At 34.5% G+C, this 26326-nt stretch overlaps 1 protein-coding gene across 4 annotated transcripts in view; it reads left to right on the forward strand.

The window, feature by feature from the left end:
* LOC114341662 (putative inorganic phosphate cotransporter) overlaps nucleotides 1–26326 on the forward strand; it is a 125713-nt gene that overhangs the window by 86838 nt on the left and 12549 nt on the right. For all 4 annotated transcript variants that reach the window (XM_050646794.1, XM_050646791.1, XM_050646793.1 and 1 more), the window contains 3 exons: nucleotides 3843–4060; nucleotides 7630–7779; nucleotides 12101–12233. In XM_050646794.1, the coding sequence (XP_050502751.1) occupies nucleotides 3843–4060; nucleotides 7630–7779; nucleotides 12101–12233 (501 nt within the window). The remainder of the gene's footprint in view (nucleotides 1–3842; nucleotides 4061–7629; nucleotides 7780–12100; nucleotides 12234–26326) is intronic.

Raw genomic sequence — 26326 nt, forward strand, 5'->3', positions numbered from 1 at the left:
ATGATCATTGAAAGATGCCAAGATCTTGATCATGAACGAACGGAAAAAGTGACATCTATGCTGATAGAGTATCAAGATGTTTTTGCTATTGACACGAAGGATAAGGGAAAAACAAGCATAGTAACGCATAAAATAAATACCGGAGACGCTCAGCCAATCAGACAACGGCCTAGACGACTTCCATTTGCGAAAAGAGATGAAGCCGAAGAGATTATCAAGGATATGGACAAACAAGGGGTAATTGAACCATCGAACAGTCCATGGACATCACCAGTAGTTCTGGTAAAGAAGAAAGATGGTTCAACGCGTTTTTGTATCGACTACCGCCAGCTCAATGTGGTAACAAAAAAAGATAGTTATCCTTTGCCCAGAATAGACGATACATTGGATACTCTCTCCGGTTCTCGTTGGTTTTCCACACTCGATTTAAAAAGTGGATATTGGCAAGTAGACATGGAGCCAGCCGATCGGGAGAAAACCGCATTTTCGATAGGATCAGGGCTTTGGCAGTTTACGGCTATGCCGTTTGGTTTATGTAATGCCCCTGCCACATTTGAAAGATTAATGGAGGCAGTTTTAAGAGATCTAACATGGAAAACATGCCTGGTTTACTTGGATGATGTAATTGTGGTTGGAAGGTCCTTTGATGAACATGCCAAGAATCTAATAGACGTCTTTCAACGATTGAGGGCAGCGAACTTGAAGTTAAGTCCGAAGAAGTGTCACATGTTTCGACGAGAAGTTAAGTACTTAGGACATATTGTATCGAGTAATGGTGTAACAGCTGATCCTGAAAAGATTGATGCAATTAAAGATTGGCCAGTACCAAAAGATAAACATGAAATTAGAAGTTTCCTTGGCCTATGTACATATTACCGACGATTTGTCAAAGGATTTGCCAATATCTCCAAGCCCCTAACAAAGTTGACGGAGGAGGGCAAAGAATATACATGGAGTGAGGAGTGTCAAAAAGCTTTCGAACAACTACAAAGGGCTCTGATCAGTGCACCGATATTAAGCTACCCGGGACAGGCAGGAAAATTTGTTTTGGATACCGATGCTAGCAACAGTGCCATAGGAACTGTTCTCTCACAAATCCAGGATGGACAGGAAAAAGTCATCGCTTATTTCAGCAAAGTCCTGTCGAAACCAGAAAGAAACTATTGCGTTACCAGAAGAGAACTGCTGGGTGTAGTGAAGGCTTGCGAACATTTCCATAAATACTTGTACGGCAGAAAGTTCCTTCTTCGAACAGATCACGCTGCTCTAAAATGGCTCATACAATTCCGTAATCCAGAGGGCCAGATGGCAAGATGGTTAGAACGACTTCAAGAATATGATTATGAGATAGAACACAGGGCCGGAAGAGTTCATTCAAATGCTGATGCCCTTTCGAGACGACCATGCAGTGCAAATTGTAATCACTGTGCCAAATTAGAGGAACGATTTTGCCCCGTGAGACGAACCACCGTCGTTAATTTGCAATGGCAGCCACAACAGTTACAAGAAGCCCAAGAAGACGATCCATGTATAAAAAGAGTATTGGATTGGATGCGTCGAGGTGAGAGACCTAGTTGGCAAAACATTAGTGCATGTAGTCCGGAAGTCAAGGCCTACTGGAGCCAATGGAATTGCCTGATACTAAAAGATGATCTTCTGTACAGAACCTTTGAGAACGATGATGGTACAGAATCTAAGCTTCAGTTGATTGTACCTAAAAGTAAAGTGTCAGAAGTATTGCGTCAGTTGCATGACGGTACATCAGGTGGACACTTTGGTATTACGAAGACTCTGCAAAAGGTTCGAGAACGGTTCTATTGGGTGAACTGTAAAGATGATGTAAGAAGATGGTGCCGGAAATGTGAACTGTGTGCATCCGGTAATGGTCCAGTTGGTAAAAAGAGAGCACCCATGAGACAGTACAATGTTGGAAGTCCTATGGAAAGAGTAGCAATCGACATTGCAGGTCCATTTCCAGAAACCGATGCTGGAAATAAATACATTCCGGTAGCCATGGACTATTTTACGAAATGGACCGAGGCCTATGCATTACCGAATCAAGAAGCTGCTACCGTTGCAGAGGTACTTGTTGAAGAATTCTTCAGCCGATTTGGTGTTCCCTTGGAGATCCACTCCGACCAAGGGCGAAACTTTGAGTCAGCTCTTTTCCAAAACGTTTGTAAATTGATTGGTGCCAATAAGACCAGAACAACACCCCTGCATCCTCAATCAGATGGAATGGTCGAGAGGATGAACCGAACGATGGGTAAACACTTGTCCAAAGTTGTATCTGAACATCAGCGAGATTGGGACCAACACATTCATTTATTCCTGATGGCCTACCGCTCGGCCGTGAATGAAACTACAGGTCAAACACCAACCTGCCTGATGTTGGGTCGTGAAGTTCGTTTGCCCTGCGACCTAGAGTTTGGCTGCAGACCTTCCGAGGAATATGTTGCAGGCGAAGAATACGTAGACCGCCTGAAGTTACGAATGAACAACATTCATGAATTTGCCCGACAACACATCCAGATAGCCAGTGACAGAATGAAAGATCAATATGATTCTCGATGCAAGAATGAAAGCTTCGAAGTAGGTGATCTTGTCTGGCTTTATAATCCACAACGTCGTCGCGGCTTGTGTCCTAAACTGCAAAGACAATGGGAAGGTCCGTATGAAGTTAAGAAGAAAATAAATGACGTAATATACAGAATTAAGAAGTTACCAAACGGTAAACCAAAAGTTATTCACATAAATCGTCTTGCACCATATGCTGGCTCAAATGAAACAGAGGAAGCCCGAGTCCTCCAACAGGAGATGAAAGATGCACCACAGCCAAGTTTTAAGGAATTTATGTCAAATTACGCAGAAAGAAAGAGTGCTAGATTCGGCGTGACCACAGAAGTTCAGCAAGATCTGTTTGGTGTTCCAGAAAACGTCTCTCTAGCCCACTGTGTTGCCCAAGACCTCGAGATGACTAAAGGAATCTCGTCCGTATTCAATAGAAAGTTCGGCCGCCTGGACGAGTTAAGGAATCAACAACCTAAAATTGGAAGAGTATTGCGATTGGAAGATGGTCCTCGATCTTTGCTGTATATAGTGACCAGGAAGTCTTATACGGACACGCCAAGCTACGAGAACATATGGCGTGCTCTAACTAATTTGAAGAAAATGGTCTGTAATTATGACATCAAAGATTTGGCTTTACCAAAAATTGGCCATGCAGTAGAAAATCTGGATTGGAAGATTGTGAGAAGCATGCTGGAAGTGATCTTCAGAGAAACTGGCGTACGGATTACTGTGTGTTGCATGAACCCAAAGATGTCATACCCTTCAAAGACAGTAGACTGTTACTTCTTTTCTAGGGGTGTATGCAGAGCTGGAGAATCCTGTAGATTCCGCCATCCTGGGCCATCTAGAGTTGCTGATCGGGACGCTCAGATCTTAAGAGGGGAGCAGTGTAACAAAATAATTATTGACCTACCCTCGTATACCAGCTCCCGTCTCCGCACAGACAGAACACTATCGATGTTTCGAGATACGCCGATGCAGCGCCGATGACGTGCAAGCGGTCGAGTCACATGGACATAGCTGGAGATATATAGATATTTCTGGAATATCTGTATCGCATATATAAATAGGACATATTTGTAAATAGAGTTAGTCTTAAGCTAAAGTTTGTAAAGTAAACTTGTATAAATAAAAAAAGAAAGTCGTATATAAATTACGAACCGCTAGTTTTATTGTAATTAGAAGTAATTACACTAATCACGCTACAATATTTTGTTCACTGTATTTGTTTCGTAATCTTCCATTGTAATAAAACTATTGTTTTGTTCTAGGACCATCATTCGGTACAATTGTGTCACTAATTGCTAGCGGAGCAATAGCATCTTCTTGGGCAGGGTGGCCGTATGCATTCTACATATTTGGAGGGCTGGGTTATGTTTGGATGCTACCGTGGGCATTCCTTGCAGCGAATACCCCTGCCTTACATCCGAATATATCCAAAGCAGAAAAAGATTATATAGAAAATAGTCTTAGTGTTAAGACGCAAGTGGTAAGTAAACAGTTTCGTAAAAAAGATTTTGGATGAGGGCTTCTTTTAAATAAGAGAACTCAGTAGATCTACTTGCTTCATCGCAAAAGCGTATTGATCTGGAGACAAGGGTATTAATAACTAAATCAGTTTGTGAAGGTGGGTGATGATGAGAGTTGTCATGCAAGTAGACATTGGTATGGGTGAGTTTTTGGTAAACAGAGTGATGAAAACAGAGTAACTTGGGACTGGTTCTTCTTTATGAGAACGTCGAGAAACGGTAGGGATGAATCAGTCTCCATCTTCATCTCCATTGTTAACTGAATACTTGGATTTACACCATTCAGATAGATTTGGTGGTACACCAGAGCATCCCTGCCGTGGGAACAAATGACGAATGTATCGTCGTTGCCAACGTGTGGGTTTGAGCATAGATGTGAATAGTGCTCAGGTCTCGAAGTCTTCCATAAAGATATTGGCAATTGCTGGAATGGTGAGTCCATTGGGGCATCATTTATGTGTTTTAGAATTGATTTTGAAAGATGAAATAAGTGTTAGACATGCAATGTTCAATGAGGGATAAGTGGTCTTGGTGGATACTGTATTTAGTTTTCAGAATATTTAGGGTTTCATCTATATGAATGTTTGTTAAAAGTGAAACGATATCGAAACTTACTAGAATGCCTCAGGGTGAGATAGGGTATTATTTGAAAAGTTCGATGAAATGAAAATAATTTTTGACGAAAGATAAAGCATTTTCGGCGAGAGTTTGAAGAATTTTGGCAAGGTATTTTGCCTGTGGTTGTGTGGGGCAGTTGTATGCACTGAAAATGGGACGTAGAGGAAGATCGGTTTTGTGAATTTTGGGTAGACCGTATATTCGAGATGTTCTAGAAGACTTTTTACGATGTCCAATCTGTGTTCGTCACTGATATTATATCCTACTGTAAGAATAGGATCCCGGTTTGTCCTGTATTAAGTGATCCAACACCTCTTCAGAACGTGTTTTTCTTGTTTAGATGTGGTACTGTATTGGTGTTCGCTGAACCACTGGTGGTGTAGTCTCGATCGCTGGGTGGTCTGGATGAGCCGCTTTTTACGAGAAATTAAAGTTTGTTTAACCCGCGAGTAGTCGCGCCGCGCCGTTAGATAGAATCTCACATTTTATCCTTTTTCGCGATAACTTGATGAAGAATTTTGCAATTTTGAAAAAATTTCGTAAAAACCTCGAGGAAGGGTGTAGTAATGCGTAGGATTTCTTTTCTTCTTTTTCTTCTTCTTTTTGTGGAATTTATGGTTTTCGGGAGAGCCAATTAGCTTTAATAATTCTTAGAAATAATATTTCTAACATAACAAGTAAATAAAAATACTATTAAATAAAAATTTTGAAACAAAAAAAGAAGAACTTCTGTTGGAGTGAAAGTAAAGAGAGTGATAAACTCCAACAGAAGTAAGGAAAAAGAAAAGAACTAGATGTCTATTATACCTATTCTGAAAATAAAAATGAAAATAGATGGGATGTAAAGAAGAGAGTGAAGTGGCTTCTACGTTGAAGAAGCCGAAGTAAAAATACTACTGTTTGCAGTAGTACTTGTATGTGGGAATAGTGATAAAATGGTGAAGTTGAGGACAGGGGAATTAAAATGGATAGACGTAGAAGTAGGAAGAGACAGAGGCAAACTAAATAGAATTTGCTAGCAAGAGATGCAAGAGAACAACTTGACACTCAAGGATGGATACGGCTCGTTTGCATGCCTGTCGAAGAACAGTAGCTCTAAGTAGATAGTAATGATAACTAAAAGGTGAAATAATAAAATAAGAATAATGTACTGAAAATGAATGAAGATGAATAATTGCTAAAGACGAACAAAATAAATAAAGCTAACAAATCATGGGCGCCAAGAAAATGATCTTCGATCACTCTCCCAGGTATCTTACACTGCTGTCAAATATTACCTAAATATATTAACTATGTAAACATGAACATAAAGGAATAAAAAAAATAAATGATATACAAAATAAATAAATATTTATTAAAAATAACTACTAGATTTTTGACAATCTCTGAGTTAAACAAAGTGCATATCATGTGACTCTGAAATGACATAAGTTATACAAAAGTTATATCTATCTAAGATAACAACAATAATGTTACCTGTTACAAAATTTAATAAGTACCTCTTACTTACATATAGGGTACAACTCACATGAGTACTCTTTACCAAATGGTTATAGTACGCTTGCTACTTACAACTATATTAAAACCCGAAAAATATTGAAAATAATATAAATAAATAGGCACAAGCCTGACGAAGAGAAAATACAATGACGAATTAAGCAAAATGAAAGAATAAAAGTTATAAAAATGAAGCTAAGATAAATACTGAAACGATGACCTAAATTAACCGAACAAATGGAAGAAAGCAAATCAACAATAAAATATTTGGGGAACAAGCAAGTAATATTATACAATAAATATCAAACCAATAATAAAGTATAAAACCCTAATTTTCTAGGCCTGATTACCTTGTCCACACAAGTAACTTACCATAGATACCTACAATAGTTTGGGAACCAAATACACTAATATTCAAATATGTTATAATAAAAACCAAATGTAAGCTAAATTGGAAAAAAAATATTAACAAACATAGTGCATCAAATAAATGTCTGAAATATAAACACTATAGTTACTCAAATCCACTAAAACTTAAATGTTCCCAAACAAACGCAAATGACTCCTAAAAAGTCCGCTACTGCATCCAAAATGAGCACCTAGATGGTACCTCCTGTATGTCCAGGTGTAGAATGAAAATCAGGAGCAGGAACGCCCCAAGTGTTTCCCAAATGACATACTCCCAGAGTGACTTGACTGTGGCTGTAATGGTTTTCCTAGGTGGTCAAAGGGGCTACGACTTCACGTTGTGGTTTCTCCAAAATGGCGGTGATTTTTATTCCAATTCCAGAAGGAGTTGTGTTACCCACATGTCTCCCTAACTCCAGACAACCCTTGGTGGTAACTTTTTTACTTTAAAACTGATGTTGAATAAAATAATTATGATGGAAATCCACCGTCATTTTATGGTACCAACTACCCACCTCACAGCCACAAGTCAAGTAACGAACATTCCTCTCACTTCAAAGTGGAGAACCTCAAACGACCACAGAACATGAATTAAATGTCACGGAACGATTCGACAAGTGTTCCGTGGACGTCGACGTGTGTAAGTGGTCCTTTACGAGAAAGTTACAGAAATTAATTAAGCGATCAAGAGAAAATAATTATAAAAATAATTAAAGCGCTAAAAATGATATTATAACGGGTGGACCGTTACAATTTGTTGTAAACTCGTATTTAAATTCGTATGTTGAGATAGAATCTAACACGCGACTATTCACGTTACAGAAGTGAGCGCTACTACTCCCGGTTAAGACAACTGATTTCATACAAAATGAAAATGTGCTATAATAATTTAGAAAGATTGTTGGTGTATATGTATAAATGTGTTTTTTCCAAGTCATGTTTTACAGACTTTGCGCTTAAACTATTTTTCTATTATTGGATGTCAAAAAAATATACATATTTTTAGGTTGCGCCTACACCTTGGAAGGATATATTTACCTCCGTACCTGTATGGGCTTTTGTTATTACTATGTTTGGCCAAAATTGGGGTTACTCGACACTACTGACAGAGATACCAAACTACTTGAGCAATATTATGCATTTTGAAATGAAGTCGGTAAGATATTTTTAAATAATTTAATTTCTTCTTCTTCATCTTGTGTCATACGCTTGACAAATTTAATGGTAGTCGTAGTTGCCGTTCTAATCAAATACTCAATATGCGAGCCCTACAGGCAGAACATAAACCGACTAATCTTTTTCTAAATATATATAATCGAATAAAAAAGAATTTTTCGAAAAGTATCTCCTTTTCGAGATATTTGAAATTTTTTGTTGAAAATATACTTTTCTAAAAAACTACTAGGTAAATGAATTTTACAAAAAGTTTTTTAATCTTTATACATTCGAGTACAAGTTGGAATATGTTGAGAATGATAGATGATTTCTATTTTGCTGAAGACCTGGAGCAAATTAGTTCTAATAGTGACTTACGAGCAGTCTACCGCTAAGTGTGTACATACGGTTGCTGCGCTACAATTATATTCGCTCAATATGAAAAATTATGAAAATACAGGGTGTTTCAAAAAGGTATGTCATAAATTAAATAACGCATTCCGGGGACAAAAATAAATTGATTGAATCCAACCTACCTTAGTACAAAAGTGTACACAAAAAAAGTTACAGCCCTTTGAAGTTACAAAATGAAAATCGATTTTTTTCAATATATCGAAAACTATTGGAGATTTTTTATTGAAAATGAACATGTATGATTCTCATGACAGGAACATCTTAAAATAAAATTATAGTGAAATTTGTCCGCCCCATAAAAATTTTATGGGGGTTTTGTTCCCTCAAACTCCCTAAAACTTTTGTGTACGTTCCAATTAATTCATTATTGTGGTACCATTAGTTAAACACAACGTTTTTAAAACTTTTTTGCCTCTTAGTGTTTTTTCGATAAGCCAATTTTTATCGAGATACGGTTTCATTTTTAATATGTTTACATAAAAATTCTATGGGGGTTTTTGTTCCTTTAAACCCCCCAAATGTTCGTGTACGTTCCAATTAAACTATTATTGTGTTACCATTAGGGAAACACAGTGTTTTTAAAACTTTTTTGCCTTTTAGTCTTTTTTGATAAGTCACCTTTTATCGAGATGTGGCTTCTTCCTCAAAATATACCTAAAAATGTAAATTATAAATAAATTTTCAGATTATTAACAGGTATATCATAGGTAAATCATGGGAGCGCCAGATGTTGGGTGTCTCCCTGAGGGACCGAATACCAAACGAAGAAATACGTCGTAGAACAAGAACAGCGGACGCCGTCGAAAGAATCGCGTCGCTCAAGTGGAATTGGGCAGGACACGTCGCCAGATTGTCAGACAACCAATGGACAAAACGTATTGTCGAGTGGAGGCCACGAGAAAAAGCACTACGGAGCAGAGGACGACCACCAACCAGATGGGCTGACGATCTGAAGCGTATTGTCGGCAACTGGATGCAAGCCGCACAAAACAGAGAAATATGGAAAGAGCTGAGGGAGACCTATTTCCAGCAGTGGACGCGTACGGGTTGATGATATCATAGGTACTTAACCATATACAAATATGTGGTGGATTAGAAAACTATTCAAAATATCTCGATAAACACTGGCTTATCGAAAAAGTACTAAGAGGCACAAAAGTTTTAAAAACATTGTGTTTAACTAATGGTGCCACAATAATAGTTTAATTGGAATGTACACAAAAATTTGTGGGGGTTTAAGGGAGCAAAAACCCCCATAAAATTTTTATGGGGTGCACAAATTTCACTTTAATTTTTTTTATGTTGCTACCATAAGAATGCCACATGTCCATTTACAATGAAAAAGAGATTTCGATATATGAAAAAAAATCGATTTTCATTTTGTAACTTCAAAGGGCTGTAACTTTTTTTGTGTACACTTTTGTACTAAGGTAAGTTGGATTCAATCAATTTATGTTTGTCCCCGGAATGCGTGATTTAATTTATGACATACCTTTTTGAAACACCCTGTATATGTATTCTTTCAAATTTTATTTTTATTTAACACGCAGGTAAGTATACATTAGGTTGCAATTGCTAATGATTATTATTTCAATTACTAACTATTATGTCATCACTAGATCCGTTAAGCCATGGCTGGACAATGAAAAATAATTATTTATGCTGTTTGGATTTTAATTATTTTAGATATGTTATAAAAGTATGTATGTTCATGTACCGGAAAACCTTCTACGAAAAATTGTAATTATATTTCCCATTATTTTTAAGGTTGCGTAGGATGTGAATATACAACCAGAGACATAGGCGTAACCAGGATGATCCTAAGGGTGGTTACAACTACTGGAAGGTCTCTGAGGGGTATGGTGTTAAGCGTATAGAGCTCAAAATCCATCCCAATGGGGGGGGGGGGTTATAACACCCAAAACCCCCCTGGTTACGCCTATGACCAGAGATTTGTATAAATGTTGAATGAAGACTCTATTTAAGACAATGAAATCACATTTTTAGACAGAATTTGCTACATGTTTACGAAAATTTTCAAATTATTTACAAAGAAAATGAATTAATATTATATATTTTATTATATTTTTCAATAAAAATTAAATTATATATTGTAATATAACACTGTAATAAAACATTCAACAATAATTATTGTCATCACATATTTTAAAATAAAATTTATAATACCGGGTGTCCACTTATATTTTCCCCCATTTTAACTGCCTATAACTTCTAAACGGTTCAAGATAGAAATATGCGGTTTTCGCTGAAATGTTTTATTTTATTAAAAGTTTTGTCTGAATGGATTGAATTTTTTATATCGCTTTCAAATACGAAATAAAAAATGGCGGATTTTTGAAAAAAACTTTGTTGACATTTTTTTAATGGAACACCCAGTATATTTTTTTGTAAATTGAAAGAAAGGTCATTCACCTATCCAGCGATATAAGGTTTTTCAAAATCGGTTGTCAAATGACTGAGTAATTAATTTTTAAAATGAGGGGTGCAACGTGGATATCACATACCTAAATAACAAAACTGAGCAAAATGATATTGTTATGTGATTTCCACATTGAATCTCTCATTTTAAAAATTAATTACTCAGTCATTTGGCAACCGATTTTAAAAAATTTTATATCGCTGGATAGGTAAATGACCGTTTTTTTAAGAAAAAAATATACTGGGTGTTTTAATAAAAAAAGTCAACAACGTTTTTTTTTCAAAAATCCGCCATTTTTTGTTTAAAAGCGATATAAAAAATGGTCATTTACCTAAAAACTTGAAAAAACGGTCATTTATGTATCCAGTGATATAAAATTTTTTAAAATTGGTTGTCAAATGACTGAGCAATTAATTTTTAAAATGAGAGATGCAATGTGGAAATCACATAACTTGCTTAGTTATGCTATTTAGGTATGTGATATCCACGTTGCACCTCTCATTTTAAAAATGAATTCCTCAGTGATTTGACAACCGATTTTGAAAAACTTTATATCGCTAGATAGGTGAATGACCTTTCTTTCAATTTACAAAAGAATATAGTGGGTGTTGTATTAAAAAAATCAACAAAGTTTTTTTCAAAAATCCGCCATTTTTTATTTCGTATTTGAAAGCGATATAAAAAATTCCATCCATTCAGACAAAACTTTTACACTAAAATAAAACATTTCAGTGAAAACCGCATATTTCTATCTTAAGCCGTTTAGAAGTTATAGGCAGTTAAAATGGGGGAAAATATAAGTGGACACCCGGTATTGTGGCATTGCTAAAAAAATATTTCAATTTTTTTTTAATTAATTCGGTTTATAAAAATAACTAAAAGTAGGTAGCTTCTTTTCTAAATCAGTTGTAAGTCATATTTATTTGTATTGTATTAAAGTAAGGGCATAGGCGCAAAATGTCGGCTCCAATGCTTTTTAAATGCATTCATTTTTTCGAATCCTGAGAAAACTAATAAATATTTTTGAAAAATTTAAATGCAGAATGAGAGATTACTTTATTACCAAGGGCTGAAAGTTCCTTAGAATAAACAGAAGTTTTCTTTTGAATAAAATATTTGAAATTAAAAATGGCACTAAATTTTCTGTTTTTTTCATTCCTGTAACTTATTAAAATAAACATTATAGAAGTTTTCAGGGACTTTCGACCCTTGGTAATAACGTAATCTTTCATTCTGCGTTTAAGTTTTTCAAAAATACTTATTAGTTTTCTCAAGATTCAAACAAAATGCATTTTTAATGCCTAAATTTTGCGCCTACGCCCTTAATATTTTAAATTTAAACAAATATTAATTTCTACACGCTGCGCGCCTCTACCTATATCGATTTTGCTATCGATAGAATTATTACGAACTATAAACCATTTCACCTAAATTTCATACGATTTTAACCGAACATCTTTTTTTTCAGAACAGTCTTTTATCAGCTGCACCATATGCAACTAGCTTCTTATTAAGTTTTGTATTTGGAGCTATCTCAGATTTCTTAATTAATAGAAGATACTTTTCAAGAGTATTTGCACGAAAATTTTTTAACACAGTTGGTGAGTAACATCATAATATTTTTTTATTTGTACTTTTATGTTCTAACACGTTCAAATTAATTGACGTTACCCAATTATTGTAAGCAATAGAGGTAGTACTATTAGAGATACTATACAGTGCGTCCATAAAGTAAAGCATAAATTCATTATTTCGTAAACCAGCGACATTAATGAAAAATCCTGAAACGGGTCGATTTTTATTTTTAGATTCAGATTTTTTGGCATATATATCATACTAGTGACGTCATCCATCTGGGCGCGATGACGTAATCGATGATTTTTTTTAAATGAGAATAGGGGTCACGTGATAGCTCATTTGAAAGGGTATTTAATTCTCTATTCACTAATATAAACATTAACCTAATTATTTATACAAGGTGTTCAAAAAAACATTTTTTTAATTATAATAATTGAGACAAAAAGAAGAATGTACGTAATTTATTTAATTCAAAAAACGTTTTACTGTTGTCACAAAACAGGAAAAAAATGTTTATTTGAGAAATAAATATTGTTTTTTGCTTAAATTCAATGTTAAGCTGCCACCCACCTGTCGCTTGGCAGTTTGAACATTTCGTTTAAGCGAAAATCAATGTTTATTTGTCAAATAAAATTTTTTTCTGTTTACTGACAGTAGTAAAATGTATTTTGAATTAAATAATTATATTATATTCTTCTTTTTGTCTCACTTATTTTAATTAAAAAAATATTTTTTGAACACACTGTATAAATAATTATGTTGATGTGTATATTATTGGATAGAGAATTAAATACCCTTTCAAATGAGCTATCATATGACCCCTATTATCATTAAAAAAATCATCGATTACGTCATCACGCCCAGATGGATGACGTCACTAGTATGATATATATGCCAAAAAACCGTAATTTAAAAATAAAAATCGACCTATTTCGGGAATTTTCCTTAAAGTAACCGGTTTACGAAATAACTAATTTATGCGTTACTTTATGGACACACTGTATATATTATAATATATTATATAGGCCAGCAAATGAAGCATTTTGGCTCGCAATTTTTTTGTCTAGCATGTATTTACTTGAAATTTTCAAAGAAGGTAGGGAATAGTCCAAGGATTATTTTCTATATCATGCCGCTATACACTGAAACCTTGGGGTGGTTGCCACCCCATCTCGCGGGTGCGAATATTTTATTACATTTTAACCATGTAAATCGATGTAAAAAGGAATTCTAAGAAAAAAATGTTTTTTACATTTTCTTCGTAAAACTAATATTTTTTGAGTTATTCGCAATTGAAAGTAACAGTTTGTCGACGAAAAAATCCACTTTTTTGGGGAATTTTTCAGAATAACTCGAGAAAAATATGCATTTAATCAAAGAAACTGTAGATATCAAAATTGGGGTCCCGGTGAATTCGTAACTATTTTAATCCCCCATCCTAATTACAGGCCAATTGGTAACTCTGACCCTCTCAGGTAATTTTTCGGTAACCGATCAACTACCGGTGAATTCGTAACTAAATAAAGGTATAATCTTTTAGATTTGAAATAAACATATGGAAAATCTCTTTGCTTTTAAATAATCAGATGGATTTAAATAATTTATCATTGCTAAACAAACATCTAAAAAATATTAAATTTACAATTACTTGATAAAAACCAAGCTCGTGTAGAGCTATACTTGATGGAAATAATATTTTAACACGTGTTAATGAAACACTATAATATTGTTTCAATTATTTTATTAAGATATTTCAATTTTTGCTATTTTTATAGGTACATATAGTACAAATATAATGTTTTTAAGCAAACCAAGAAACATTCGGTTTAGATTTAAGGTATTAGATTTAATCAATGGTTTCGAATTCACTTGAAGAAAGTTTTGGGTTGGCAGGTCAGGTAAAAAAAAGTTACGAATTGGCCGGGGTACATTTTGATTTGAAAATTGTTGTCATTAAAAGTTACGAGTTGGCGCGTGTCCCAAAATTGTATATTTGAGTAACACAAACCAAATTATTGAGATACGGCATGTTAAAGGTTAGCTTTTTTCGTCAAATGCATTATAAGCCAAATAACGGGAAAACTTTGCATTTTTCGAGGAAAACTTATATAATCTTTTTTCAAGCATACAATGATTAGACCTTTCAAAAAATAATAATAAAAAATTTCTAGCATAAAAATTGAGCGACTTGATCAAAAAAGATCGGTACCTGTTTATCTCTACGAAAAAATCAATGAAAACAACCCCTAACTACCCTTCTAATTAAAAATTGGTTTTTACCTTTCTGTAATTCCATTTATATTTGCATTATAAATACACCCAAGAAGTTTGACCTATTTAAATGGCCTAATTTTAGAAACATTGGAGTTTAAAGAAAAATAGATTTTTTGCAATTTCGTATTTTTTACTTTTTTCTTCAAAATATTTCCGAAAATACTGGAGATACGAAAAAATGATACGCCACTAAATTGTAGCCTTTTTAATAACTAAAATTTTGTTGTACATAGATTTTCATTATAGTGAATAGTTAGCAATTAGCTGTTAAAAACCTCTATTTAGGAGCAAACACCCCCCTATTCGAGCTTTTAAACCCACCCCAATTAAAAAGTAAGGGATCTAACGAAATTTAATTTACACTGTCTTATAGTTCTTCAAAAATCCTACAAAATCATTTTTGAAAAAACTTTTTATCGCCAAACATGAAGGAGCTATGTTTATAAAACGAATTTTTGTTTTCGAAAAATTTGAATAGGCCGCTTATATGTATAGACATTTTCAATGTATATAATACCACATAACCAGTTCGTATACTGGAAGATGATTAAAAAACTATTTGTATTTGTACGTATTTTGTAAATTCGTATTTTTGTGTAAATAAATGTTTTTGTAATTCATTAATTCTACTTTTTTCTGTATAGATCTAATAAATTATATATTTATAAAATTTGCAATGCTATTAAGGGTGGTTTTTAAGGGTTGAAATATTATGATATTATATCCTTTAGCATAAGACAATCATTATTTAACCAATAGAAACAAAATTTTTCCCCTATTAAAGTTTACAATGACTATATAATTTTTTACAATAAGGGGTAGTTTACAACATAAAACAATCATTATGTAACTAATAAGAACCAAATGTTGACAATATAAAAGTTTAAAATGTTATTTTATAATTTTTTACAATTAGGGTTAGTTTTCACCCTTCAAAACCAAAAGCGTACAACGGCTCAATATAGAAAATGAACTAGACTAGAGGATGAAATGAGCCTAATCCCAAATTTTTGTACAAATTGATGCTGGACGAAAAAATTGCGAGGTTTTGCCATTTTTTCAGTTTCAGTTCCTCGACTGATAGAGGTTCTGGAAGAATAATCGTAATGATCGAAAGTGTATACCGGAACAAAACAATAAAAATAAAAGTAGAAGAACTAACCGACCCAATTAAGGCTGACAATAACATAAGATTCCTATTGTTTAAAGCAGTGGTTCCCAAACTTTTAATCTCGCGTACCACACACGAAATTATAAATTCGTAGCGTACCACTGAACCTTGAAAATGGTAAAGTAATAAAAACTGCAACAACTGTTTATGACAACATTATTATTTATTAATTATAGGAAAAAATACAATATACTCAGTGCGAAAAATGATGCTGCATGTTCGAGACAAGAAAGGAAATATCTGGCTCAGTTGTACTTAATTTCAGGCGCAAATTAGTGTCTATGTTAAGCTTGTTACGATATTTATTTTTTATTATCAACATAGCAGAAAATCCGCTCTCACAGAGATATGTGGTTGTAAATGGAATTATAAACTAGTGTAGTAAAGAAAAGAGAGACGTTCTCACAAACAATTTATTTTACTACTGACGACCGGTTTCGCTGTTTACAATCTATACAGCATCATCAGGTCCGGTTAAAGTAAAATCAAATGCTACAAAACAAAAAACCAGAGTTAGTTAGATGGTCTGGTTTGAATAAATTTTTAATGATACAGCCAATATCAAAGTACATCTGTCAAAGCATGCACATGAATACCCACATGTACGCGCGCATGGTGTACAATCCTCATACTCATAAACATGCACGCATCCATGTGCAGCGGCAAACTATAGTATGTCAAGTATAAGATATATACCGGAAAGTAAGTATATATCTTATACTTGACATACTATAGTTTGCCGCTGCACATGGATGCGTGCATGTTTGTGAGTATGAGGATTGTACACCATGCGCGCGTACATGTGGGTATTCATGTGCATGCTTTGACAGATGTACTTTGATATTGGCTGTATCATTAAAAATTTATTCAAACCAGACCACCTAACTAACTCTGGTTTTTTGTTTTGTAGCATTTGATTTTACTTTAACCGGACCTGATGATGCTGTATAAATTGTAAACAGCGAAACCGGTCGTCAGTAGTAAAATAAATTGTTTGTGAGAACGTCTCTCTTTTCTTTACTACACTAGTATGGACTCACACATGCAACACATTCATTATTGGAATTAGAAACAGTAATGCTTTTCTGGACAACGATGGATATTCATTTTTAACTTTTAGCCAAAATTCACACAGCTCTTCTTTGTTGAATTCCACTTGCAAAGCTCCATCGCAAGATAACTCTATCAGAGATTCCTTTTCATTTACACTTAAATTTTCACGAACACTATCCAGATCCGAAACGAATGGGTTCCTTATCCAATTGAACTCCGAATAATCTTCTTTAAAATATTCTTCAAATATTTCAACGATCATTTGGCTGTGATTTTTGATGTTATTGATCACAATTTCACTCACTGTAAGTTCATTTTCAGTTATAAAATTTTCTAAATTAGGAAAAGATGCTAGGTTCTCATTCGACACGCTCTTTTCAATCATTTGAAATTTCTTGATAAATGCTTTTATTTTGTAATTTACTGAAAATCTATTTGTAGATCTACCTTGCAAACTTAGATTTAAGTCGTTGATGCGATTGAAAATGTCTGATAAGTAAGCCAATGATATAAGCCAGTGTTCGTCTGTCAGTCGATTGCGTAATTCAAAATCATTCCCCATCAGGAATAGCTGCACCTCAGAACGTAACTGGAATAATCTGTTCAGCATTTTGACTCGCGAAAGCCATCTAACCTGTGTATGTAGCAGCAACTCAATATGGTTACTGCCCATTTCGGAACACAAGTTTGAAAATAAACGAGAGTTAAGTGCCCGAGATTTAATAAAATTTACCACCTTGATTGCATTTTGGAGAACATTTTTAAATTGTTCGGGCATTCGTTTTACTGCTAACGCTTGTCTGGTATACTGCAATGCATAAAAGTACAATTCTTAGCAACAGATTTTACTTTTGTGGCTACACCTCCGAATCTACCTGTCATAGCTCGAGCGCCATCAGAGCAGAAGCCAACGCAATTCATCCAGTCAAGTCCATTTTCAGCAAAGAATTCATCCAGTTTGTTGAAAATTTCATCCGCGGTAGTTCGTGTTGATAACGGCTCACAGAATAAATAATCTTCCTTAATTGTTTTATTTTCATGTATATACCGCACGTAAACCATAAGTTGAGCATAGTTCGTTACATCTGTACTCTCATCAAGTTGTATCGAAAAGAAATCGCTACTTTTTACATGATTGATGACTTTATTTTTAACATTTGATGCCATACTGTCGATCCTACGTTGAACGGTATTATTGGACAGTGATATCAGTTCTAGCTTTTTAGCTGACGCCTCACCCAACATACAGGTAACCATATCTTTTGCTGCAGGTAACAACAACTCTTCGCCAATTGTGTGAGCTTTTCCTGACTTTGCAATTCTTAGGCTAACTAAGAATGATGCCTCTACTGATTTTTCGGTACTACCAGTAAATGAAGACATGACTTTCTTAGTGCTTTTCATTTCTGTTAATTTTCGGGTGAAAAAATCCTTCGGTTTGCTTACTAATGTAGAATGTTTTTTGTTAAAATGACGATTCAGTAATGAGGGTTTCATACTTTGATTTGATAAAATTTCAAAGCAGATTACACACTGAGGGCGTGGCTCATTATTTACATCCGTCACCGTAAATCCAATATTTATGTATTCTGGGTCATATTTTCTAGTAATTTTTCGAATTTTAGTAGGCATTTTATCTTCTTGACTTACCGCACAATCTGGCTCCGAAGTGGAACTCGATGGTAAAGAATTTTTACCATCATCTTGAATCACTGCACAATTTAATTCTTGAGATGAACTTGGTGGTACATTATTTTGAGCACAAGGTCTTTTTACACTACTAAGCCACTTATCCATGTTAATTCAAATATATTAAACTTGACTTAAAACAAATTAGATAGGTAATTTGACGAATGCTAGCTGGTTGGACGTGCGTGCGGACGCTCGATAGCTTTGTCACTGTTTGACTCGCGTCGCCGAAAGATGCGCTGGCCAGCAAAATAGGCGGAGCTTAATGCAAACTAGACGCGATGCCCCCACGCGCCGTGGGTTATTAACTCAGTAAATTTTACTGTGTATGTCCTCCCAGATAGCACAAGTACGTTTTATGGACATCCAATGGACGTACATCTGTGTACATTGGAACGTCCAATTGACGTCCCGCTAAGGTACAATGGACATCCAATGGACGTCCAACGAACGTCCAGAGTTCACAAAATTGGACGTCCATAGAACGTCCGCTACAAACGTACATTGTACGTTGTATTGGAGCTTTCAGTGTACACCTTATATTATGTATATACACCTTATATTATGTACATTCAATGTACGTCTTATGGACATTTGTAGGGCACTTTTCAGAAAGCAATCTAGTATCCATAATTTTGTGAATACATAGCAAAAAGCCTTTATAGGAAATAGTTCCTTATAATACTAAACGTATACTTAAAAATATTACACAAAAGACCTTTTTTATTTCTCTTTACTATAACTTCATTATAATAAATACTTTATTATAGGAACTTCATTAATGCACGACTGCACTTGCACGATAAACAGAAAACACAAATATATCACAGGATGTATTTTCATAAAGACGAGATTCAGATAATGACGCCTTAGGAAGCATGAAGCATGCACATTAAAAGAGGTTTAATCTCTGTTCTGTTTCTGTGCCAAACTATTTTTAGAGTCAGTACCGTTGTTGTATATTACAAGCAGGTTTGCCATTCTGTGAATTATCATAAATAAACCCTCCTTCAGTATTCCACAATAATTAACAGCGATAATCCCCTAAAAGTACCTGCCTAATACCACCTTTCACGACCGATAGCGCGAAGAGCGACAACGTTGTCAAGAAGATTCTCATTTAGTTTGTATTGGGACTTAATATAATAGTCGCGTTTTGTGTAAAATATCCATGGACCACAAATGGATGTCCAATGTACGTTGAAATCAAACGTCCAATGGACGTCCCGTAATAGAATAGAATAGAATAGAATAGAATAGAATAGAATAGAATAGAATAGAATAGAAATATGCTTTATTGCCACTGAAAATTTTTACAATTTTATGGACAAAGCTTACATATAGTCAAAAGAAAAACATAATATAAATAACAAATAACAACTACAATTTACTAAAATTAGATAAATCGTCAACAATGTACAGTATAAGATATAAAAGCCAAGACAAAAACAATTTATTGCAAAACATATATAAATTGCAAATTGAACATACAACAAATAAAATAAATTAGGTACAACATAAGGAACTGACAAGTTTATGCTACTGCGCATGGAACCCAATATTCTTAGTTATTCATTAAGAAATTCTTCTATTGAATAATATGGTCTTTTGGATAGATAGGCTTTTGTCATTTTTCAGAACTTAGGGAAAGATGTTGCAGATTTAAGTTGTAACGGAAGATGATTGTACAGTTTCTTTGAGGAATATAATATAGATTTCTTTACTAACTCAGTGGATGGAATCGGTAAATAAATATCAAAGATTGAATTTCTGGTGGAGTAAAGATGATTGGGCCTTGATGGAAAGACATGAAGGTGTTTACGAATTAAACAAACCGTTTCTAGAATATATAAAGATGGAAGTGTTAAAATTTCGTGATCTCTGAAGTAACTTCTGCAATGTGTAGATCTTCTGAGGCCAAACAAATATCTTATTGCTCTTTTTTGCAATCTAAAAATGACATCAAATTGAGCAGCTGTACTAGAACCCCAAAAAGGAAGACCATATCGAAGATGAGACTCGAACAACGAAAAATATGTTATTTTAGAAGATGCTAAATTGAGTTCCCTTGAGACAGATCGTATTGCATAGCAAGCTGAGGCGAGTTTCTTACTTAACGAATCGATATGAAGGGACCATTTGAGGTTGCTGTCTAAAAAAATACCAAGAAATTTTACAGAATCAACGGTACTGATCTGGCTGTTATGAAGTGGCAAAGGTTGAAGAGCTCCTTTATAGGATAATGCTACTGTTTTATTTACGTTAAAAGAGAGTAAATTAGAGTCAGACCAGGTCTTTATCGTCAGTAGATCCGAAGTTATAGTTTCATGAAGAGATGCAATAGTTGAGTTGCTCCAAGTGATACTGGTATCATCAGCAAAAAGAAAAATTTTCCCATTGATTTTTAAATTAGTAATGTCATTTATAAAGATAAGGAACAGTATAGGACCCAATACTGAACCTTGTGGTACTCCACAGACGATGTTTTTGAGACTAGAGTCAGTATCATTTGCTCTAACTAGTTGTTTCCGATTATTCAAGTAGGATTGGAACCAATTCAAAGAAATACCTCGAATTCCATAGAAATTTAGTTTTGTAATCAAGATGTCGTGATTTACACAATCAAAAGCTTTGGCATAGTCGCAGAAAACAGTGGCAGTATAAAGATTATTGTTTAGTGCTTGGTAAACCTCATGTAGTACAGAAAACATGGCATCAGTGGTACATTTATTTGTTAAAAAGCCGAACTGATTTTGTGATAAAATGTTGTTATCAACGATAAAGGACATAAGTTGAGTTTTAATGAGTCTCTCAATAATTTTGGAGAGTACCGGTAGTAAGGCAATAGGTCTATAGTTGCAGGCATCAGATTTTTCGCCACCCTTATGAAGAGGAATAATAATGGCTGTCTTTAGGCACTCTGGAAATTTACCTTTTTCGAAGGAATCATTAATTAGTGAGAGGAGGATTTCCAACACATTTTCTGTGAGATTAGAGAAAATTTTTATAGATAGTCCATCAGTACTACAGGATGATTTGCTTTTGATACAATTGATTGTTTGGATAAGTTCAGAGTTATCGACTGGTCGTAAAAAGAATGAATTCGAGACCTGTCTTGAATTAGGAAGATAGGAAATAGGATCTTGTTGCGGCAAAATTGTTGATGTTATATTTTTACTCACATTAACGAAGTAGTCGTTTAGACTTTCAGGATTTGGAAGGGAAAATAATTGAGCTGTGTGAGTTTTATTTCGAAGATCGTTTATTATAGACCAAGTCTCTTTTGCAACACTTTTAGAGCTTCCCAGACGATTTTGATAATAGGCTTTTTTAGCTGACCTGACAAGTTTTAGATATGTTGTCCTGTACTTCATGATATATTCAGTGACAGCAACATTGGTAGTAAATTTCTTGATGTATAGTAGTGAACGCATATTCTTAGCTGATATGCGAATACCTTTCGTAACCCAAGGTTTCCGATGTTTTGGCTTAATAGGAATTAAAGGAAATGCCTTATTGAAGATGTGGAGAAGCTTATCTAGAAAAACACTGAAATTATAGTCCACGTCTATAGAAGGAAATTGCCACTCAGAAGTTAAGCATAAATTTTGGAATTTATGAAAATTCCGGGCGGAAAAAATCCTACCTAAACGTCGGGTTTTTGAGGAGGGTTTGCTGAAGATGTTAAACTTCGTATACACTGCTTCATGATCAGATAGTCCCGCATTAATAACTGTAGAGCAGACATCAAGGGGTGAGAAATCTGAGACAATATAATCGATTATGGTAGATGTAGTTTTTGTAATCCTTGTAGGAGAATCAACGTGCATTGAGAGACCATACGATTCAAATATGTTTGCCAGGGACACTTGGGTAGCACTAGCAGCAGCATAATTAATGTTAAAATCACCGCATAGAATTTTTCTGCTTTTATGAGGCAGGTCATCTAACAAATTTAGCAGGTTCTGAAAAAATAGTTCCACGGTAGAATCAGGTGATCTATAAATGCAAATAATGTAAAGATTAAGATTTTTATTATAAACTAAGGAAAACTCAAAGAAAAATTCACTTAACAAAAAGTCATATTTTGTTGCCAGAGAAAAATCATTATTTCTAGAGAGAATCAGGGTGCCTCCATGAGCCGAACTTGGACGATCATACCTGGCAATTGTGGTATATTTTTCTACAAAAAAAGGCTCGTTAACTTCAAGCCAGTGCTCTGTAACCGCAACTATCGGAGGAAATCCTAATTCCTCCAGAAACAAAAATAATTCATCAGTTTTATTTCTTATAGAACGAATATTAATCAGAACCATGCCAAAGTTGTCATCACTAAAATAATTTGAGGTTTCTAGTCCCTCAGAACACGTCGTGTTGTTTAAAAATTTCGCTTTGGAGAGCCAGTGGAATAATAACTTCGGTGACATTCCCTTGACTTTTGTAGGTGTATAATTCGTTCCGAAGTTAGATAGGACCTATAAGCGGCAAGATCAGCTTCCACTTCAGCTGGACCAATTCCATAGGCATGGTTAAATTCTAGAAGAACTTTTCGTAGTTCTTCAGTCTTAGTAGGTAATCCTTCGGAAGCCAAAAAGAGTTTCACGCTGGTGTTGGTATATCCGTCATAAAATACAGAAGCAGGCTGATCGTGAAGAAAAGCAAGATGTAGTTTAATTGCCTTTAAGATGTCTGGTTCCCTTAATCTTGCAAGAAGATATCGACTGTTCGAGTTATTAGTTAGTCTAACTCTTGGTGGTGTTAAAGGATCCAAATTTATGGATGGTTCCAAAGTATCTTTCTTAACAAAATTGATATGGGAACGGAAAGGCTCTTGAGACTTGCAAATTGTGATGGCCTGCTTGTCTGTAAATATATTGGTGTCTTCAACTTCATTTTTGTTGTTGCTTGGAATGGTAATTGGGTTTTCCAAGCTAACCTGGCTTCTGATGTACTTCGGATTCATATTTTCTTCAGATGAAGTCTTTGGTTCAGAGTGTGGTGATTCTATAGACCATTTAATGTTGACACCAGGTGGCCAAATTTCCTTATTAAATAATAAGTCGATAGATGGTTTGGATTTTATGCCTATTTTGAATGAGGAACCAGTTGCTGTGTTGGCGTCTTTAGGGAGAGCGTAACATCTAATATAATCCTTGATACCTAGCCTCTCTTTAATGTAGTGTACTATTTGTATAGGGGTGTATGCTGCGGTTAAGTTACTGATAACAACAAAATGACACTTATCTTCTGAAACTTTTGACTTTCTTTCTGGACAGGTTTGGAAATGTTGAGGGCCTTCAGTTTGGGTGCTTGAAGTGACATACACTATCTTTTTTTTAGGTAGGTACCTCTTTTTCAGTTTGTATAGCAGGTAGTTTGCTGGAAAGATTACTTATCTGATTAGATATTTCGCTGATGTTTTCAGATAGCCTTTGTAATCCCAATTTTATCTCGGATGAATTTGAATCTTCAACTTGAACCTTAATAGTATCATCGGAACAGCCGAAAAAAACTGACGATATATTAAAGATATCTTGTTGCATTTGCCGTACCGATTTTAAAAGATGTTCAGGATTCATTAGGCTATTTAATTTATGGATCTCGTCAATTTTTTTTGTAAGGTAATCCAATTTGCCATCTTTTTTTGTTAATAAATCGTATGTCTCTATAAAAACGGGCAAATTATCAGTCAATTTTTTAGTTAGTTGAATTAAGGCATTAAAGTTCTCATGAGGTATCTGATTTTTTGATAGATTTGTTATTTTTTCATTTAAATATCTGAGGCTAAGCGAATCACATAGTTTACAGAAAAATCTTAGATTTGAATTTTTTGGGTCCAGGAGAGTTTTGGTGATGGTCTTGTTGAATCCAGAACAGTGCATACAGAAATTTCGCTGACATTCCCCAAAACAACGAAGCTTATTATATTTGTCATTTTCGGGGAATTCATGTAAACAATTCTCACATTGGTAGTTTGCCATAGTTATGGTCAAGGTCAATTTGCAATATTTAACTGGGTCGTTGATAAACAAAACATAAAATAAATTAAACAAAGCTGGTGCAAAACTTACAGTTTCATTCACTCCAATAACAATAACAAAATAACAATAACACACTCGTGTATGTCGACCGCTAAACAGAACAAAAACAAAACGTGTTAACACACCGACGATTCAAATACGAATGAATAATGTACGTACATAGTACGTCCAGTTTTGGTCCATGGACGTTTGGACTTTAAATGTACGTTATATGGACGTACATCGGACGTTGTGTGCTATATGGGCTATGGCTGCTTGCGTACCACTGGTGGTACGCGTACCACAGTTAGGGAATCGCTGGTTTAAAGTGTTCATGGATCAAATGATATCTAATAAAAAATAAGAAAGCAAAATGAAAAAAATAAATGGAAGAAAAACTTCTTCTTCTTTCTCATAATCCTTAGTGCCCTTCCGGGCGTCGGAAGAAAAACAAACAAATAATATTCCATGCACACAAGGCAATACCAATCTCTTAGAGTGAATAGGTATGTGTGTTGGAGATGTAGAGACAAATGATAGAGAAGTGATGAAGTTTAAATATCTCGGTATCATACTGTCTAGCCATGGAAATCTCGAAACAGAAGTGGAAGATAAAGTGAATAGAACAAACATAGCTGCAGTATGCCAGAATAAAACAATGTGTAGGAATAAATAATATCGGAAAAGAAATAAAACGCAGAATTTACAAAAAAGTAATAAGACCAATGACGACATACCTAACACAAAGAGAACAAAAAGAATGCTATAAATGGCAGACATGAAATCCCTTAGAAAAATTGATAGTAAGACACTTTGGGTGAGAATCAGAAGCACAGATATACGACGGATATGCAAAATGGAGAACGTAGAGGACTGGGTAAGAAAAAAAAAGTAAAATGAAACATTTGACATATGATATGATCATATAAGCATTTGACATGTGGCTATATTGGATCGTACTTAAAAACCAGTGAACTGACCGGTCACAAATTAGGAGGACTTCAGAAGACTGAAGAAGAACCTGGAGAGGCTCTGACCGTCATCAAATACTTGGACACATTACGCGAAATCAATCCAGATATGAACTCCTACAACCTATCCTACAAGGAAAAATATTTGGAAAGCGAGGTCCAGCTACAAGAATATCCTGGTTAAAGAACGTCAGAACATGTTTGAACACAACATCTGTGCAGCTTCTCCGCACTGCTGCAAATAAGATGAAGATTACCATGATGATAATGCCTTGTCATCACATTCGTCACGGATAGGCACAGCAAGAAGAAGAATATACATAAGCGAAACGACAACAAATAGTAAAGAAAGAAGGCGAGGAAGTCATAACTGTTTAGTAACATGTAGTAAAACATACATAAATTATACAGTGTGTCTGCGTAACTTGGAACCATATGGGAAACTTTTTTAATATAAATTTTACGAAAAAAGTTATTGTTTATAAAGTGCTCTGCATAGTCTAAAACCTAAGACGCAATCATCAGATATCAAATTTTATCAACAGTATACGAGGTATGTAAAAAACATGAATTTCGCTCAAGAGTAAAGTGCCTTTATATTTCACAATATCAAAAATTGTCATTGAGAAAAGTTGTTTGTAATTAAAAATTATGTTATAATCTGCATTTACACTCTTCTGGATGAATTTTTTTTTTAATTTTCCTCAAATCACGAACACCCAACATTATTTTTATTTATGATAGCTCCGTTATTGTTAATTTTACGAAAAAAACTTAATCTTTATAAAACGTTCTGCATAGTCTAACAACTAAGATAAACTTATAAGATATTAAATTTTGTCAATTTTATACGAGGTATGTCAAAAAATGTGAATTTCGCGAGTAAAGTACCTTTATTTTTTACAATATTGATATTTGTTATTATAAAAAGTTGTTCA

The sequence above is a fragment of the Diabrotica virgifera genome, chromosome 3 (assembly GCF_917563875.1).
Source record: "Diabrotica virgifera virgifera chromosome 3, PGI_DIABVI_V3a".
In the NCBI taxonomy this organism is placed as follows: Eukaryota; Metazoa; Arthropoda; class Insecta; order Coleoptera; family Chrysomelidae; genus Diabrotica; species Diabrotica virgifera.